Raw genomic sequence first — 20,684 nt, forward strand, 5'->3', positions numbered from 1 at the left:
GCGAAAAATCAGTTGACCATATATATGACCATATATATGGGCCTGACTCTATTCTGTTTCACTGATTTGTCTACCCTTATGCTTACCACAGTCTTATATAAAACTGTGGTTAATACTGTTCTGAAAACCAGTGGGTATGTGCCTCAACTTTGTTTTTCTTATGTATAAATTTTAGAGATAACTTGTCAAATTAAAACAATATATATTCTGTTGGCATTTGGGGGGAGAACTGACATTTTAACCATAACATCTTCCAATTCATCTTCCAATTCCAATGGTTTCCAATGTATAGCCATTTAGTTAAGTCTTTAATTTCTCTCGGCAGTGATTTATAGCTTTCAGTATACAGATCTTACGGGTTTTGTTAAACTTACCCTTAAATATTTCATCTTTTTGTTTGCTGAGCATTAAATGGTTTTATTTTTAATTTCAATTTCCAGTTTTCTTTTCTAGTATGTAGAAAACAATTTTTGTTACATTGACCTTGTAACCTGCAACTAGTTCCCGTGGCTTTTCTGTGGATTCCTTAGGGCTTTTCTAATTATACAGTGTTGTCATTTGTAAATAGTTTTATTTTTTCCTTTCCAATTTAAATGTCTTTAAAAAACAGTCACTCATTGTTTTCATCAAATGTGAACATTTTCAGCCATTATTTCTTCCCCAGGAACATCTCAGCCTCCTCCTCCCTTATTGGAATGTCTTCCTCAAAATTATCATTTCCCAAGCAGGCCGGTAGTGCCCCCCTGGACAGGCGCCCAGAGCCCAGATCTCAACAAAGGAATGAGTCCTTCTTTTTCCCTTATGGTGACCTCTCCCAAGTTCTCTTCTGCGTAGAAATTACTCCATACCCGGAGGAGCTACTGGACTCGTAGCTATGTGGTCCCCTGCCCAGGGCCAAGCTCAGGTTCCAGCAGCACAGCTAACAACAAGCAGATCGCTTCCACAGGCCTGAGCAGAAATTTCTCTTGCTGGATCAAGGGAGATCCGAGTCACCAGAATGGTGCTAACATGCTAATTTGGGGGAAGGGGGGGGTGGGCAAAACTGCTTCAGACCTGTAAGTGATTTATGTGGGTGATTTAAGTGTGGGTGATTCCTAAGTGTGAGACTTGCATCTCACAATAACCCACGACACAGGTTTATAAATCATTCCCACTAAGGAAACTGAGGCACAGAGAAGTTTAGGTGCCCCCGTTCACAAGCTTGTAAGACTGGGGAAGCCAGGAATCTGGGGTTTGAATTTCAGTAACCCGACTCCAGAGCCGGCTTTCCCAACTGTGCGCTTTAAGGGGAAAGAGCAGAGAGCTACTGGGAGAACGCACGGGCGTTTGAGGGAAGATACGGAAAGGAAAGGGATGGAGTGGAGAGCAGCGGTGGTGGCGGCGCAGCTGCAGCTTGCCCGCATGGGCCCCAGCGCGTCCCCTTGGGTCTCTCGCCAGGCCCTCCCGCTCCAGCTCCCCTCTCGCCTCCGCCACGGCGCCGCGACGGCTTTAGGGCCCCGGCCCCGGGGAACCCACCCGAGGGAGGCGATTCTGCGTGTTCCCCCCTGTACACGCCCCACCGGCCGGCAAAAGTGAAACAGACGCAAGTGGGCGACTCCTCCCCCGAAGGTGTTGAGGCGTGCTTGGCGGGAAGGTCGCCCTGCCCGTCCCCCTGCCCACACGGTGCCTTCCCACGGGCTGGGCGGGGCAGGGCCTCCCGGCTCCAGGTGCGCGCCGTCCGCCCCGAACACAAGCCCCAGCCGGGCACAGGGCGCCAGCGCGCGGGACGCCCCGGCCGGAGACGCGGACGGCTTTCTGCGGGGGCCCGCGGCAGCCCCGAGCCCCCGCGCCCCCGCGCCCCCGCGCCCCGGCCGGGCGGCCAGATCCCCGCGCCGCGCGCGCTCCCGAGGGCCGGGGGCGGGGCGGGGCGGCCGGGGGCTCCCGCTCCTCCCCCTGGGGCGGCCGGGCTGGCGGCGCCGAGCCCCCTGCGCGCGGCACATGGGGCGCCTGACCGAGGCGGCGGCGGCGGCGCTTCGGCTGCGCGCTCGGCGGGGCCCCCTCCCGCTCCCCTTCCCCCGGCTTCCACCTCCCCCGGGTGCACGGCCACCATGGCGTCCAGCGAGGAGGACGGCACCAACGGCGGCGCCTCGGAGGCCGGCGAGGAGAAGGAGGCCCCCGGCAGGCGGAGGCGCCTCGGCTTGTTGGCCACCGTCTGGCTCACCTTCTACAACATCGCCATGACCGCGGGGTACGTGCGCCGCCGGGGGCCCTGGCCTGCCTCCGTCCGCGGCCCCGCGCGGCTGCCCCCCGACACTCAGCGCTCGGGGCGCCGGCTGGGCTGCGGGCGCTCGCGGCGGCGCGGAGGGGGCCGGGGGGGGCGCGGAGTGCGGAGCGGGGAGGGGGCCTGGGGGCGCGGGGGGCCCGGGGGGGGGCGCGGAGCGGGGAGGGGGCGCGGCCGGCGGCGCGGGGGAGGGGCTTGGGCGCCGCGGCGGCCGGCGGCGTTGAATGGAGCGGGGCGGGGGGGGCGGGGGCCGGGCCCTGCTCGCCCGGCATTGCCTAATACGGTGCACGGCGTGGCGCGGCGGCCCGGGGCGCGGGCCGGAGGTTAAGTATAGACCCGGGCAGGAATGCGGGGCCGACCGGCGGGGGAGGCGGCTTCGGCCCGGCCGCCCCGGGCGCCGCCGCCTGCTGCTGCTGTTGAAGAAACGCCTGTGTGCGGCGGCCCCGCGCCCGGAGCTGTCCCGGTGCCCGCTGCCTTGCGCCGCACCGCGCAGCGCAGAGCGCTCTGAACCGCCAGTGCCGGCACGAGTGGCTTTGGGTTGGGTGTTTGTTTGCTTTTTCCCCTGAGCCCCAGAACTTCTTCCTGGGGACAGTATTCTCGAAACCCTGCCGCATCGGAGCGTGGCCCTCGAGCCCAGCATCTCTGTGGGCCGGTGCTTCCTGAGTCCCTGAACTCTTATTTCTGACTTTGAGGAGGCCTTACAAGTTGAGGTTACGCCACGACTAGCGCTCTTCAGAGAGCTGTCAAAGTGACACTTTTGTGTCGATCGCTTTGCGGGACCTGTTGGGAAAATGCTCTGTTTCTAAAACGCATGGTCTTTTTAAGAACTTACTGTCTCATGGTCACATGGAGTATTAATCCATAGAAGTGTGGGGGGATGTCTGGTATCTTACACTCTCCCCGGGGCTTGTAGAGAAAGAATAAATAGTTTGACCCAGTACCGAGTCCCTATTAGGCGTTCGGTGTAACCCAGAATACCAAATACGGTTCACGAACAATACGAGGATTTACCATGTGCCAGGTACTGGGTTGATTACTTTAATTGTGCTATCTCAATTTTAGTTCTCTACCATCCCGTGACGGGGTGCATGATACTACATTTGACAGGTCAGGAAACTGAGGCACAAAGAGGTTAAGTATGTTGCTCAAGATCATGCAGCCAGCAGGTGTCAGACTTGGATTTCAGCCTAGACAGTCTGACTCCAGAGACCTGCTACTTCTTTGCCTTTATGCTTTACTGAATTTTATAATCTTGAAACAGAAAAATAATATACTGAGAAAAACTGGGGAATAGTTGAGTACCCACCGTGCGCTACTGTCTTTAGGGACAGTGGGAACTGATAGAATTTTCTCTCCCGTGATAGTCTTACGCGGTTAATATTTCTGGGAGACCTGCCTTTAACTGGTCTGCTGTCCCTTTCTACCCAGTGCACTCTCCCTTCTGAAAACCAGGTTAACCTTTTAAAAGTGAAAATCAGTGCATAACTCTAGTTAAAAGCCTTCAGTGACTCCCCATTACCTCTGCTGTAATCCAAGGGATTAGGCTATATGTCATTCAGGGCCCTTTGCAATTTGCTCCCCTATTTCCCATTCCAGTTTTACCGCGTTTGAAATCAGCTGTAACTCATAATGTGGGCAAAGCACCACACATTTTTATTTTCACCACTCTCTCTGTTCTTGCTCAAGCTGTTCACTCTTCATATAATATCCTCCTTGTTCCTCGTATGATATCTAAATCAAGCCATCCTCTGAAGGTTTCTAGGTCTCCCACCCTATCTGGAACAGAATTAAATGCTCCCTCCTTTGTGTTCTCACACTTCCTATCTTTCCTACCTGCCCAGCAAATTACTGCGTGTCTGAAACTTATCTGTCTCCCTGCCTATTTTGGGAAGGTCACTTTTCATTTTCATCTCTGTTTAAAAGCAAGGTAACCAAAATGGAATAATCCATGTAACCTTTTGGAGGCTTTCTAGAGTCCTTGAGATTTGAAGAAGGAATAGGATTGGCATATGTGGAGGGTAGATATTTCAAGTGAGATAAATTCTAGAAATAGGCATGAGATGCAAGAAAGCTTGGTATATTCTCTTGACCTATCTGGAGGGTGATGTTGGAGAACAGTGGTAAATAAGGTTGTGGTGTGTAAAGTGGGACACCGAGGTATACATTGAATAGTATGGATAGCAGAAGGTTAGCTGAGGTGCTTTTTGTTCATTTACCTTGCTTATTTTGTTTTTCTCTTTTAGCAGAACTCTGAAGTATGTTAAATTTTTATAATAGTTTTGAAAACAATAATAGGTGAGAAGTCTTTACATAAATGTAGAAAAAGAACTTGCCTAATTCTATAAGCTTAGCATGACCTTTTGTTTTTTGTTATCTTTAATGTATCTAACTTCCTTCAGGCTTTCACTCAAATCTCCATTTTTAGGGCGGCCTTCCTAGCTCTCTTCATGCAGAAAGCATATACCCCATTATGCTATCATTCCTCCTGCCTGCTTTGTTTTTCTCATTGCGCTTATTGTCATAAACGTAGTAATTTGTCTTGTTGCTTATTGTCCTCATGTCCCCCATTAGAGTGTCACCTCCTAAATGTACTTATAAAGCATTGTAGTTAGGGTGTCTGCCCTATTACATATTCTACTTTCACCTAATATTCTACCAAATATTTCTGCATAGTTTTCATAAATGTATTATTTCATGGCTATAGAAGAGTGTATAGAGTTAATGCACAATAACAGATTAGATCATTCCCTCAATGACATTTGCTTTTACTTGTTTCTTTTAAATTAGTTGCTTAGGATAAATTCCCAGGAGTGGAATTACACCTTTAAAGGATGTGAGGATTTTTATGGTACTTGTTCATAACAGGTACTTGACCAGAGAAGTATTTCTCTCTCTCTCTCTTTCTCCGTCTCTTATTTTTTTTTTTTTAAGACTTTTGAGCCTGTATGTGTCAAGTGCATCATCCTTGGTCAAATGAGAGACATAAGATAAATATTTTAGGCTCTGTCCTTGAAGAAGTGTAACCCAGGGGCATTTGTATATTGCAGTGAAAGAATGAGATAAGTGCTCGACAGAGGTGACAGAGGTGACAGGTCAGACAGGTAGAGGGAATCAGAGAGAGCTTTGTGGTGAAGATCATAGCGTTTCAACTGAGCTTTGAAGGATGAGTAGGATTTGATAGGCATGAATGAGGAAACAGCGTGACTTAAGGTACAGAGATGTGACATTCCTAGACATGTTGCTGAGGTGATCGCAATTGGGCCTGAAGTGTGTGTGTGGGGGTGAAGCTGAATGGGAAGCCTGGACCATTGCACAGGGCCTTAAACGCCTGGCCAACATGTTTGGGTTTTAGTCTGTAAATACCACAATGAGGTGTTGGTTAAAGGCAGTATTTTACTCCTTTTTAGCTCAGAGGACTAGTAACCTCAGAGAAGTTACTTAACCTCTCTGACCTTGAGTTTTCTTATCTGTAAATTAAAACACTACTTTGCTAGATTATTACAAAGAATAAAAAGATCATGGATATGAAGTGATCAGTAAGGTGGTTGATAGACAAAGAGAAACTATTTAAGATGTTTTCAGAGTATACATAGTGTGGGTTATTAGAGCACCAAACCTGGGGTTCAGACATATACTTTTCCCAAAATGTTAAATAGACATGTTTAATCCCTGAGGAGGGTAGTTCTGTTTTATGGACCTTGTTTATCCAACTTGTTTATCCATTCATCTGTTGATAGACGGTTCGGTTCTTCCCAATTTTTGGCTGTGACAAAGCTGTGAGCGTTCACGTCCAAGTCTTTGGACGTATGCTTTGGACGTATGCTTTCATTTTTCTTGGGTGAATATCTTTGAGTGGAATGGCTGGGTCAACAGTAGTCACATTCTTGATTTCTTAAGAAACTGCCCAGCTTTGCCAGAATGATTATACCATTTTACAGCCCTGTGGGCAACGAATGAGAGCTGCTATACATCCTACCCACACTTGATATTGATCAGTCATTGTAATTTTAGACATCTAAGAGGTGTATTGTGTTATCTCTATTGTGATTTTATTTTGCATTTCCCTGATGACTGATGACGCTGAACATCTGTTTATGCATTTACTTACCAATTGTGTGTTTTTTCTGGCATAGTGTCTTTTCAAATCTTCTTTGCCCTTTCTTTTTTTTTTTTTTTTAAAGAATGAAGCTGTTTGATTTTCTATTACTGAGTTCTGAGAGTTTTTTACATGGTATGGATATAGGTCTTTAATCAGATATGTAATTTGTAAATATTTTCTCTTAGTTGTGGCTTGCTTTTTATTCTCTTCAAAGAGCAGGAGGTTTTATTCTAAATGGAATTCAGTTTATCTTTTTTTTTTTTGGTGAACCTTTCAGTTTAACTCCATTGTCTCGAATGTCTATGTGCATTACCTTGAAACACATATTGGCTGCTAAATAAAAATTTTAATTTAGGAAAGGAGGTTTACAGGTGTCAGTGAACAATACATGAAAGTATGGATGTGGGGCGCAGTGGTTTGGTGCCGCCTGCAGCCCAGGGTGTGATTCTGGAGACCCGGGATCGAGTCGAGTCCCACGTCGGGCTCGGTGTATGGAGCCTGCTTCTCTCTCTGCCTGTGTCTCTGCCTCTCTCTCTCTCAGTCTCTCTCTGTGTGTCTCTATGAATAAATAAATAAATAAAATCTTAAAAAAAAAAAACAAAGTATGGATGATATGAATGTCAAAGACCATCTCCGGTAGGAGCTTCCAAATGGTAGTTTTATTGAAGGTATCAGGAAGAAATGACACTAGAATATCACCATTTTTCAGCAACTGCTGAAATAATGGATCTGAACAATGATCGGCAGTGAGTGCTAGCATCACAGACAAACGAGAGGGACAGCCAGAAGGTATGTGCTCTTTAGGGAAGTACACAACACAACTTAGGAATTAGCCTCAAATGTGACTCTATCTGACAAGCCAGGAACTGTCAACACGAAATAGAGGGAACAGAAGAACATAATAAATGACCCTGGATATCTAATTAGCAAAACCCAGACTGAGGGTAACTTTGCAGGACAAACCACTCAGTGTCCTGGACAGACAAATTTCACAAGAAAGGAGGAGAGATGAGATGAATGGATAGAGGGAGGGAGGGGAAACCTATAGATTAAAAGAGTCGTTGAAAGGCATAGCAACTACTTACAACATGTGAACTTTATTTCAATCATGATTTTTAAAAATTATGAAACAATTGAGAAAATTCATAACCTGACTCTGTTTTGTGATCTGTTACTGACTTTTTACATGGGATGGTGGTATTATGGTAATGTTTATCAAAAGCTTTTTATTATGAATTAAACTACAAAATGTATGAGATTTCCTTCAAAACAATGAGGGGAAGGGATGGTGAGGAGAGAAGTGAATAGAGGCTTGGATGACACAGGATTGTCCATTAAGATGATAATGCTTGAATCGGGGGAGTGGGTATTTGGGGGTTCCTCGTACCATTCTCTGTATTGTTGTGTATGTGCGAAGTTGTTCATAATTAAAATCTAAAAAGAAGTGCTGGAATAAAAAAGATACAGGTGTAGAACTTGGTGTAACCAAGTTCCTTATGGAGCAGTTTGTCTCCAAGAAACTTCAGGAGTGAAAGAAGCACCAGAGACAGCTAGAAGAAAGCACTTCTCTGATAAGATTTTTCAGGGTCATCATAGCGTAGTGACATGGTAAGGAAGGCCTGGTGTTTAGTGAATTGTGGCACATACCTCCTGTTGTAGCACTATTTAGTTTTATCCACTTACTAATTTAATAGTTCTTTGAGGCAAGGACTAGGTTTTACTTATTTCTCATTTCTCAACATGTAGCACACTTTCTGGCTTAGCAATAAATGTTGAACGTGAAGATGAATGAGTTAAGCAAGCAAGCAGTCTTTTAAGTATAAAGCACACGTTTATATATTTTCCAAAGACAGTACTTTCTCAAGGACTGAGCATAGCTATCTCGGTTCATATTTGGATTATCAGTCGCTCTGGCCTATTTTTTAAAAACAGTATTTCTAAAAAAAGAATTCCCAATTGCAGAAGCTCTCATCGCTTTTGCATTTTTTTAAAATTACAATTGCTAAACTGATGAATGTAGGAAGTCTGAAGTTAGTTAAATGGAGGGTCCTTGTGGGAGACTTGACTGTCATCCTGTTGTGATGGTGGGCTTAGTGACCACTGATTAGTTCAGATTAGCTCCTGGCCATATTGACTGAAAATAGATGAGAAGTTAGGATAGATGTCTCCGTGGTCCTTTCTAACCTCACCCAGAGTGTTAATTTCTTTTATTTTGAACAAGTTTGTTATTGGTGTTAAAATAGTATACTAGGTGGTACAATACTGCCACCTATGGAACAGCAGTAAAATTTGTGACCATGTTATAACACATGGATTTTTATATCTTGCTATTTCAAAAGAAAACTTGCTGTCTAAATGAATCCTTTAATGAACTCTTTGGTAGGTTAATAATTACCTCTCAAAATGATCTTTTTGGCGTTTTCCTTTTTTTAAAAAAAGAGACAAATGTATGAAAAATGTGAATTTAAACAGCTTAATACACTTTTTCTTATTGTTAGTATAGGGACTTAGAATTGAAGATGGTGAAATCATAACACTTTAAACCTGGGAGGCATCTAAATCAGATTGGCCCAGCACAGAATTCACCCGTGGCCCTCATATGGGATGAAGCCATCAGTTGAATCCAGTAAAGCCAGGGTATCATGGAGAGAGAATAGCATGGGGGTTAAGAGACCTCAGAGGGTCTTTTTTTCCCCAGCCCCATTGACTTTAAGACTTAGGGTAAGTCACTTGACATCTCTGCATGGTGACTGTCTCATCTACAACAGTGGCCCTCAAACCTTTTTGATAGCATACTACTATCAGTTAAAATATTTGAGCACAATTTTTATAACTTTTACTTATTTACTTATTTATTTTAAAGATTTTATTTATTTATTTATTTGAGAGAGCATGCATGGGCATGAGCTGGGGGGAGAAGGAGAAGTAGATTCCCTGCTGAGCACAGAGCCCTACTAGGGGCTTGATCCCAGGAGCCTGAGATCACAACCTGAGCCAAAGGCAAATGCTTAACTGACTGAGCCATGCATGCCCCCCTCTTTATAACTTTTTAAATTTACTTGTAATTCAAATATACCAAATACTATGATTAACTAATATCCCAAGGCATGTATATACCTAGAGCCAGACCAGTACAGCATCATGGTACAAGAGTATAGATTCTAAGCAAGAGCTCACTGGTAGGTTTATACCCCAGCCATGTGACCTTTTCTGCCTGTTTCCTCTACAGTAAAATAGGATAATAGCAATCTCTACCTCACAGGGCTTTCTTGAGCGTGAAATATTAATATGTTAAATGTGCATTTAGAACCTTGTGTAGAATATTGGAAGCGTTCTGAAAATATGTTATTATCAGCATTGTTGTTATCACTAACTTTTCCATCTTTCAGAGGTCTTGATAATTTCAGATTTTACCTGACTTATTGTCACACCTCATAGGAACACCCCTGCTTTCCTCTCAGTGTGTGCTGAGGAGGAGTGGAAGTGCCCAGAGCAGAAGTGCCCGCTGCCATCTTCTTCTGTTGACCTTGTTGATCACATTTATCATATTCAATCACTAGTTCCTTTGTGGGGAATCTTAAGCCGTTTGTCCATTTTATGAGTGATCTTTAATTAAAAAGTTAAAACCGTGGCAGCCCAGGTGGCTCAGCAGTTTAGCGCCGCCTTCAGCCCAGGGCCTGATCCTGGAGACCCGGGATCGAGTCCCACATCGGGCTCCCCGCACGGAGCCCGCTTCTCCCTCTGCCTGTGTCTCCGCCTCTCTCTCTCTCTCTGTGTCTCTCATTAATTAAATAAATAAAATCTTTAAAAAAAAGTTAAAACCGTATAATAATGTATTTCATAAACCCATGTAAGTAGACACTTTGGAGACCACCAAATTAAAAGCCTGGGTTAGGTACTCATTTCCATGGTTGTGTTACTAAAGATTTTAAAAAGTTACAGATGGAGAGGGGAGGAGCAAGATGGCGGAAGAGTAGGGTCTCCAAGTCACCTGTCTCCACCAAACTACCTAGAAAACCTTCAAATTATCCTGAAAATCTATGAATTCGGCCTGAGAATTAAAGAGAGACCAGCTGGAATGCAACAGTGAGAAGAGTTCGCGCTTCTATCAAGGTAGGAAGACGGGGAAAAAGAAATAAAGAAACAAAGGCCTCCGAGGGGGAGGGGCCCCGCGAGGAGCCGGGCTGAGGCCGGGGCGAGTGTCCCCAGGACAGGAGAGCCCCGTCCCGGAGACGCAGGAGCTGCACCGACCTTCCCGGGCGGAAAGGGGCTCGCGGGGAGGTGGAGCAGGACCCAGGAGGGCGGGGATGCCCTCGGGCTCCCCGGGACAGTAACAGCAACTGCGCGCCCAGGAGAGTGCGCCGAGCTCCCTAAGGGCTGCAGCGCGCACGGCGGGACCGGCGGGACCGGAGCAGCCAGGAGGGGCTCGGGCGGCGGCTCCGCGGAGGGGGCTGCGCGGCCCCGGGAGCAGCTCGGAGGGGCTCGGGCAGAGGAAGAGGCTCCGTGCGGAGGGGGCTGCGCGGTTCCAGGAGCAGCTCGGAGGGGCTCGGGCGGCGGCTCCGCGGAGGGGGTTGCGCGGCCCGGGAGCGCGATTCCACCAGCGCAGGCTCCGGAGCACAGGGCACGGGTCACAGCCCAGGATCTGGCCTCCTCCGGGACAGGCAGAGACCGGGAGGGCCCAGGACAGCAAGGACGCTCCTGCCCCAGCTGAGCAGATCAGCGGCCCCGCCCCGGAGCCTCCAGGCCCTGCAGACGGAGAGCTCCGGAGCTGAATCCAGGTTTCCAGAGCTGCCCCGCCACTGGGGCTGTTCCTCCTGCGGCCTCACGGGGTAAACAACCCCCACTGAGCCCTGCACCAGGCAGGGGCACAGCAGCTCCCCCAACTGCTAACACCTGAAAATCAGCACAACAGGCCCCTCCCCCAGAAGATCAGCTAGACGGACAACTTCCAGGAGAAGCCAAGGGACTTAAAGAACACAGAATCAGAAGATACTCCCCTGTGGTTCTTTTTTTTTTTTTTTTTTGTTTTGTTTTGCTTTTTGATTTGTTTCCTTCCCCCACCCCCTTTTTTTCTCCTTTCTTTTTCTTTCTCTTTTTCTTCTTTTTTTTCTCGTTTTTTTTTCTTTTCTTCCCTTTTTTTCTCTCTTTCTCTTTTCTTTCCTTCTTTCTCTCCTCTCTTTTTCTCTTTTTCCCAATACAATTTGCTTTTGGCCACTCTGCACTGAGCAAAATGACTAGAAGGAAAACCTCACCTCAAAAGAAAGAATCAGAAACAGTCCTCTCTCCCACAGAGTTACAAAATCTGGATTACAATTCAATGTCAGAAAGCCAATTCAGAAGCACTATTATACAGCTACTGGTGGCTCTAGAAAAAAGTATAAAGGACTCAAGAGACTTCATGACTGCAGAATTTAGAGCTAATCAGGCAGAAATTAAAAATCAATTGAATGAGATGCAATCCAAACTAGAAGTCCTAACGACGAGGGTTAACGAGGTGGAAGAACGAGTGAGTGACATAGAAGACAAGTTGATAGCAAAGAGGGAAACTGAGGAAAAAAGAGACAAACAATTAAAAGACCATGAAGATAGATTAAGGGAAATAAACGACAGCCTGAGGAAGAAAAACCTACGTTTAATTGGGGTTCCCGAGGGCGCCGAAAGGGACAGAGGGCCAGAATATGTATTTGAACAAATTCTAGCTGAAAACTTTCCTAATCTGGGAAGGGAAACAGGCATTCAGATCCAGGAAATAGAGAGATCCCCCCCTAAAATCAATAAAAACCGTTCAACACCTCGACATTTAATTGTGAAGCTTGCAAATTCCAAAGATAAGGAGAAGATCCTTAAAGCAGCAAGAGACAAGAAATCCCTGACTTTTATGGGGAGGAGTATTAGGGTAACAGCAGACCTCTCCACAGAGACCTGGCAGGCCAGAAAGGGCTGGCAGGATATATTCAGGGTCCTAAATGAGAAGAACATGCAACCAAGAATACTTTATCCAGCAAGGCTCTCATTCAAAATGGAAGGAGAGATAAAGAGCTTCCAAGACAGGCAGCAACTAAAAGAATATGTGACCTCCAAACCAGCTCTGCAAGAAATTTTAAGGGGGACTCTTAAAATTCCCCTTTAAGAAGAAGTTCAGTGGAACAGTCCACAAAAACAAAGACTGAATAGATATCATGATGACACTAAACTCATATCTCTCAATAGTAACTCTGAATGTGAACGGGCTTAATGACCCCATCAAAAGGCGCAGGGTTTCAGACTGGATAAAAAAGCAGGACCCATCTATTTGCTGTCTACAAGAGACTCATTTTAGACAGAAGGACACCTACAGCCTGAAAATAAAAGGTTGGAGAACCATTTACCATTCGAATGGTCCTCAAAAGAAAGCAGGGGTAGCCATCCTTATATCAGATAAACTAAAATTTACCTCAAAGACTGTAGTGAGAGATGAAGAGGGACACTATATCATACTTAAAGGATCTATTCAACAAGAGGACTTAACAATCCTCAATATATATGCTCCGAATGTGGGAGCTGCCAAATATATAAATCAATTATTAACCAAAGTGAAGAAATACTTAAATAATAATACACTTATACTTGGTGACTTCAATCTAGCTCTTTCTATACTCGATAGGTCTTCTAAGCAAAACATCTCCAAAGAAACGAGAGCTTTAAATGATACACTGGACCAGATGGATTTCACAGATATCTACAGAACTTTACATCCAAACTCAACCGAATACACATTCTTCTCAAGCGCACATGGAACTTTCTCCAGAATAGACCACATATTGGGTCACAAATCGGGTCTGAACCGATACCAAAAGATTGGGATTGTCCCCTGCATATTCTCGGACCATAATGCCTTGAAATTAGAACTAAATCACAACAAGAAGTTTGGAAGGACCTCAAACACATGGAGGTTAAGGACCATCCTGCTAAAAGATAAAAGGGTCAACCAGGAAATTAAGGAAGAATTAAAAAGATTCATGGAAACTAATGAGAATGAAGATACAACCGTTCAAAATCTTTGGGATGCAGCAAAAGCAGTCCTAAGGGGGAAATACATGGCAATACAAGCATCCATTCAAAAACTGGAAAGAACTCAAATACAAAAGCTAACCTTACACATAAAGGAGCTAGAGAAAAAACAGCAAATAGATCCTACACCCAAGAGAAGAAGGGAGTTAATAAAGATTCGAGCAGAACTCAACGAAATCGAGACCAGAAGAACTGTGGAACAGATCAACAGAACCAGGAGTTGGTTCTTTGAAAGAATTAATAAGATAGATAAACCATTAGCCAGCCTTATTAAAAAGAAGAGAGAGAAGACTCAAATTAATAAAATCATGAATGAGAAAGGAGAGATCACTACCAACACCAAGGAAATACAAACGATTTTAAAAACATATTATGAACAGCTATACGCCAATAAATTAGGCAATCTAGAAGAAATGGACGCATTCCTGGAAAGCCACAAACTACCAAAACTGGAACAGGAAGAAATAGAAAACCTGAACAGGCCAATAACCAGGGAGGAAATTGAAGCAGTCATCAAAAACCTCCCAAGACACAAGAGTCCAGGGCCAGATGGCTTCCCAGGAGAATTTTATCAAACGTTTAAAGAAGAAATCATACCTATTCTCCTAAAGCTGTTTGGAAAGATAGAAAGAGATGGAGTACTTCCAAATTCGTTCTATGAAGCCAGCATCACCTTAATTCCAAAGCCAGACAAAGACCCCGCCAAAAAGGAGAATTACAGACCAATATCCCTGATGAACATGGATGCAAAAATTCTCAACAAGATACTGGCCAATAGGATCCAACAGTACATTAAGAAAATTATTCACCATGACCAAGTAGGATTTATCCCTGGGACACAAGGCTGGTTCAACACCCGTAAAACAATCAATGTGATTCATCATATCAGCAAGAGAAAAACCAAGAACCATATGATCCTCTCATTGGATGCAGAGAAAGCATTTGACAAAATACAGCATCCATTCCTGATCAAAACTCTTCAGAGTGTAGGGATAGAGGGAACATTCCTCGACATCTTAAAAGCCATCTATGAAAAGCCCACAGCAAATATCATTCTCAATGGGGAAGCACTGGGAGCCTTTCCCCTAAGATCAGGAACAAGACAGGGATGTCCACTCTCACCACTGCTATTCAACATAGTACTGGAAGTCCTAGCCTCAGCAATCAGACAACAAAAAGACATTAAAGGCATTCAAATTGGCAAAGAAGAAGTCAAACTCTCCCTCTTCGCCGATGATATGATACTCTACATAGAAAACCCAAAAGTCTCCACCCCAAGATTGCTAGAACTCATACAGCAATTCGGTAGCGTGGCAGGATACAAAATCAATGCCCAGAAGTCAGTGGCATTTCTATACACTAACAATGAGACTGAAGAAAGAGAAATTAAGGAGTCAATCCCATTTACAATTGCACCCAAAAGCATAAGATACCTAGGAATAAACCTCACCAAAGATGTAAAGGATCTATACCCTCAAAACTATAGAACACTTCTGAAAGAAATTGAGGAAGACACAAAGAGATGGAAAAATATTCCATGCTCATGGATTGGCAGAATTAATATTGTGAAAATGTCAATGTTACCCAGGGCAATATACACGTTTAATGCAATCCCTATCAAAATACCATGGACTTTCTTCAGAGAGTTAGAACAAATTATTTTAAGATTTGTGTGGAATCAGAAAAGACCCCGAATAGCCAGGGGAATTTTAAAAACGAAAACCATATCTGGGGGCATCACAATGCCAGATTTCAGGTTGTACTACAAAGCTGTGGTCATCAAGACAGTGTGGTACTGGCACAAAAACAGACACATAGATCAGTGGAACAGAATAGAGAATCCAGAAGTGGACCCTGAACTCTATGGGCAACTAATATTCGATAAAGGAGGAAAGACTATCCATTGGAAGAAAGACAGTCTCTTCAATAAATGGTGCTGGGAAAATTGGACATCCACATGCAGAAGAATGAAACTAGACCACTCTCTTTCACCATACACAAAGATAAACTCAAAATGGATGAAAGATCTAAATGTGAGACAAGATTCCATCAAAATCCTAGAGGAGAACACAGGCAACACCCTTTTTGAACTCGGCCATAGTAACTTCTTGCAAGATACATCCACGAAGGCAAAAGAAACAAAAGCAAAAATGAACTATTGGGACTTCATCAAGATAAGAAGCTTTTGCACAGCAAAGGATACAGTCAACAAAACTCAAAGACAACCTACAGAATGGGAGAAGATATTTGCAAATGACATATCAGATAAAGGGCTAGTTTCCAAGATCTATAAAGAACTTATTAAACTCAACACCAAAGAAACAAACAATCCAATCATGAAATGGGCAAAAGACATGAACAGAAATCTCACAGAGGAAGACATAGACATGGCCAACATGCATATGAGAAAATGCTCTGCATCACTTGCCATCAGGGAAATACAAATGAAAACTACAATGAGATACCACCTCACACCAGTGAGAATGGGGAAAATTAACAAGGCAGGAAACAACAAATGTTGGAGAGGATGCGGAGAAAAGGGAACCCTCATACACTGTTGGTGGGAATGTGAACTGGTGCAGCCACTCTGGAAAACTGTGTGGAGGTTCCTCAAAGAGTTAAAAATAGACCTGCCCTACGACCCAGCAATTGCACTGTTGGGGATTTACCCCAAAGATACAAATGCAATGAAACGCCGGGACACCTGCACCCCGATGTTTCTAGCAGCAATGGCCACGATAGCCAAACTGTGGAAGGAGCCTCGGTGTCCAACGAAAGATGAATGGATAAAGAAGATGTGGTTTATGTATACAATGGAATATTACTCAGCTATTAGAAATGACAAATACCCACCATTTGCTTCAACGTGGATGGAACTGGAGGGTATTATGCTGAGTGAAGTAAGTCAGTCAGAGAAGGACAAACATTATATGTTCTCATTCATTTGGGGAATATAAATAATAGTGAAAGGGAAAATAAGGGAAGGGAGAAGAAATGTGTGGGAAATATCAGAAAGGGAGACAGAACATAAAGACTGCTAACTCTGGGAAACGAACTAGGGGTGGTAGAAGGGGAGGAGGGCGGGGGGTGGGAGTGAATGGGTGACGGGCACTGGGTGTTATTCTGTATGTTAGTAAATTGAACACCAATAAAAAAATAAATTAAAAAAAATAAATAAAAATAAAAAGTTACAGATGGCGCAACTTTTTAAAACTTGAAAGTGCTCTTAAAATTGTGACAAATTCAATTTGTCTTTAGCGGATTGAATATAAGGTGAGAAACTCGATCTCCACAGGTGTAGCTTGTGTATGAAGTGCCGGTAATTCACAGCATAGAACCTCTGTCATGTAGAAATAGAAGTTGAAAAGGGAAGGCATATGTATTTTGTATTTTGTCCTTTTGTAAAACAAACTCTTTGAAAGCAGGCCCAGATCAGACCTTCTATATGTACACCTTCTGTGGTGATACAATTGTGGTAATAACAATTGTTATTATTTTGTGCAAATTGTAAAAAAATTAAAAAAATAAAAAATATGAAAGATCTTTATTTATACTTACATGTAAATATATACTATATATTTAGATTTTTAAAAATATTTTCTTTATTTATTCATGAAAGACCCAGAGAGAGAGGCAAGACATAGGCAGAGGGAGAAGCAGGCTCCCTGTGGGGAGCCCAATGCGGGACTTGATCCCAGGACCCTGGGATCACAACCTGAGCCGAAGGCAGATGCTCAACCACCCAGGTGCCCTATACTATATATTTCTGTATGTACACATACACAGCTTTTTACCATAAGAAATATATAATTATGGAACGCTTTATAATGACCTCAATTGGGTATATAATTTCTTCAGTCTGTCAGTTCACCTGCTGAAACCAAACATGAAATGGACATTGACATTTGAATCCAGTTGATCTCCAATATGTTCTATTCATCCCCTCGAAGAAGGGTCAGTGTAAAAACCATGTCATTTTTTCCAGTGGGTTTTGTTAAAAAGAATAATGAACTGAGAATGTAATAAAACATACATATTATTACTATGAATTATGCCATTTCCTTTCAGGAAGATCACTGGTATTCATTTTTATAGAACTTTACAAAACACTTTTATTTTTTCTAGGTGGTTGGTTCTAGCTATTGCCATGGTACGTTTTTATATGGAAAAAGGAACACACAAAGGTTTATATAAAAGTATTCAGAAGACACTTAAATTTTTCCAGACATTTGCCTTGCTTGAGGTAAGTTTTCAGTGATGCTGTTTTTCCATTGTACTATTTTTTTGAAAAATTATTTGTTGAGCAAAATCAATCTTATTTTTCTGATGACATATATCACCTTCAAATTTGTAGAAAACCAGCATTCACGGGTTTATTTTATGTTGCATGCTATTGACTTGTGATTTTTTTTTTATTTGCTTACAGATAGTCCACTGTTTAATTGGTGAGTTTCTGATTTAATTTTTATAGTCGGTATAAATTGCCTTTAGGGCAATGGTTGACTTGTTTTTCTCTTTAAGGGATTGTACCTACTTCTGTGATTGTGGCTGGGGTCCAAGTGAGCTCAAGAATCTTTATGGTGTGGCTCATTACTCACAGTATAAAACCAGTAAGTGACACTAACACTTTCTCTTTGTGAGCCTGCAGGAAAGCTTTTTTATTAATAGGAATCGAAAATACCAATGTTGCTATAATTCAGGAAGCAGAACCACTAGACAAAAAAAGGCTGAGTTTGGATTTAGGTGTGACTGTACATTGACTTAGCACATTAGTAGAATGACTTTGAAACACAAGCAAAACTAAATATTCATATCTATATTCTATTCTCCTCTGATGTTTCCCAGTTTTAAAAATTAATATTCATATTCTGTCAAACGGTGGAAAATTTTATATGGATGTATATTCTCTTTGATTATGTATTGAAGTCGCCGGCATAAACAGTATATTTTTCCTCATTCGCCATGGAGTATTGTAGCAACAGGCATAAAAAGCAAATGTAGTTTCATAGATCTGAGCAAACGGGAAAGACTAAATGAAAAGTTGGAAGGGCTGAGGAACTTAGGGGAAATTAGCATATTATTTATATTATAACAGGCATGACAGGAGACAGACCTGAATCTAATTAATGGCTTAAACCCTTCTAGACAAACAAACACCATGCTCGCTATGTGAAGACACTGGGCCTTTTAAACCCATGACAGAAACATTTCCCAGATGGGCCCTTCTGACCTTCTGACAGCCTCCAGCGTCTCCTGTCTACTTGAGGACAGATCTCTGGCCTCCTTTCCATTCCTGAGATGCCTTTCTTGTCCTTAGTCTGCTTGACATGATACCTCACTCCCTTCCCCTGCCTGCTGGACGTCCTGGCCCCTGTCTGTGTGGGGACAGATCCCTGCCCTTGTGCCCTCTTTCCACTCTGCACGTTAGCCGTCCTGACTAGCGTCTCTCACTGGGCTTCCTCGGCCCACCTGGCCCCTCACGAGTGACTGCCATGCACTTAGCAGTGAGCGCATGCCACGTGCAGAACCAGACTCATTCAGATCGCCGCGTGCTTTACAAGCAGGAGTCGGACATAAACAGAATCAAAGAAAGACTGTTCCAGACAGTGAGTGACTGTAATAGCTGGGCCAGGACTACAAAGAGTCTGAAGACTGAGGAAGAAGAAAGACCAGACAGGATGGCCAGCGTCAGCTGCAGAAAAGAAGTCAAAGAGATTCTAATGGGTTGCCAGTGCCCAGGAGAAAAAAAGACCCACCTGCTCTTTTTTATCCTCCAAAGGATCTCTGTCTTAGTATTACTACTCAGTTTTCTCAAACAACAGTTTGTTTCTGGCACCATTCCGCTCCTCGTTATTAATTCAGCCAACATTTATTCAGTGCCTTCTATACACCTGACACTGTGCTTATGTCTGGATTTATTTGAAATGGATAGGGCACTTCCAGCTATGGTGGGTACTGGTTGGGGGGGGCAGTCAGATGTTGAATCATTCAGCAAACACTAACTGCACAACTGTTCTATGCCTGAGACTATGCTAAGGATCTGACAGTTAATAATAGAAATACAGTTCCTGCCTCGTGGATCCTGTAATTGGGAGAGACAGTAAGCGAGTAGTTGCACAAATACAGTTGACCGTGAACACCATGTGTTTGAACTGCATGTGTTCGCTCATAGATTTTTCTTTTTATAGATTTTTTCTGATACGGTACAATACGATAAGTGTATTTTCTCTTGATTTTTAGATAAAATTTTCTTTTCTCTAGCTTGCTTTATTATAAGAATATAACATGTAATACATATAACATGTAAATATGTGTTCACATGTAAACATGTGTCAACTGTTTCTATGTTATTGATAAGGCCTCTGGTCAACAGTAGGTTATCTTCTGTTAAGTTTTTGGGGAGTCAAAACTTATGTACAGGTTTTTTGACTACGCAGCAGGGGTTGGTGCTCCTAACCCTCATGTTGTTCAGGGGTCAACTATAATAATTTCATTATATTAGTTTTAGAGCTTTGAAATAAGAAATGAATATGTTTCAGGCAGCCCCGGTGGCGCAGCGGTTTAGCGCCGCCTGCAGCCCAGGGTGTGATTCTGGAAACCTGGGATCAAGGCCCACATCGGGCTCCTTGCATGGAGCCTGCTTCTCCCTCTGCCTGTGTCTCTGCCTCTCTCTCTCTCTCTGTGTCTCTCATGAATAAATAAATAAAATCTTTAAAAAAAAAAAAAAAGAAATGAATATGTTTCAAAGTGTATCTGGGGACTTAGCCTGGCCTAGGAGGGAAGGAAGGCTTCCCTGTGGAAGAGATGTGTAAGGAGAGTTGAGAGCACCAGTGGATACACAAGTCAGGCAGGTAGACTTTAATACAAATTGGCAAGTGTTAGAATATGGACATGAAAAAGGAAAGTGAGCAAGTAAATGGTCAGGGCAAAAGGTGGGATATGGGAAAAGGTTTCCAGAGGGCGTGATGCTTTAACTGGATCTTACAGGGTGAGAAATAGGGTGGTAACTAATAAGGGAGTAAGTAGCGTTCTAACTGGGGGGAAGAGCGTATTCTGGAAATAATACAAAGTTGGTGTCACTAGAGAGAGAGGCGGTAGTGGGAAGTTGAACAGATGAAGTTGGAGAGATTTCTGAGCTCAGATTGATCGTCGAGAACCTTGAATACAATCCTTTTCTCCTGTTAGGCAGCAGGACTGCCAAAGAAGCTTTTAAATCACAGGACCACTGCTTCCAAATGCATTTTTGTTTGTTTTGCTTTTAAGAGAAGACTTTCA

The 20,684-nt window shown here is 43.6% G+C and overlaps 1 protein-coding gene across 1 annotated transcript in view; it reads left to right on the forward strand.

Annotated features, from left to right (window-relative positions):
* The first annotated feature begins 1,977 nt into the window (after window positions 1-1,977).
* The window catches only part of HACD1 (3-hydroxyacyl-CoA dehydratase 1), a 28,362-nt gene continuing 9,655 nt past the window's right edge, over window positions 1,978-20,684 (forward strand). The window contains 5 exon segments of the mRNA XM_025445264.3: window positions 1,978-1,996; window positions 1,999-2,227; window positions 17,535-17,652; window positions 17,836-17,854; window positions 17,931-18,019. Coding sequence (XP_025301049.1) covers window positions 1,978-1,996; window positions 1,999-2,227; window positions 17,535-17,652; window positions 17,836-17,854; window positions 17,931-18,019 — 474 coding nt within the window.

Source organism: Canis lupus, chromosome 2 (assembly GCF_003254725.2).
Source record: "Canis lupus dingo isolate Sandy chromosome 2, ASM325472v2, whole genome shotgun sequence".
In the NCBI taxonomy this organism is placed as follows: Eukaryota; Metazoa; Chordata; class Mammalia; order Carnivora; family Canidae; genus Canis; species Canis lupus.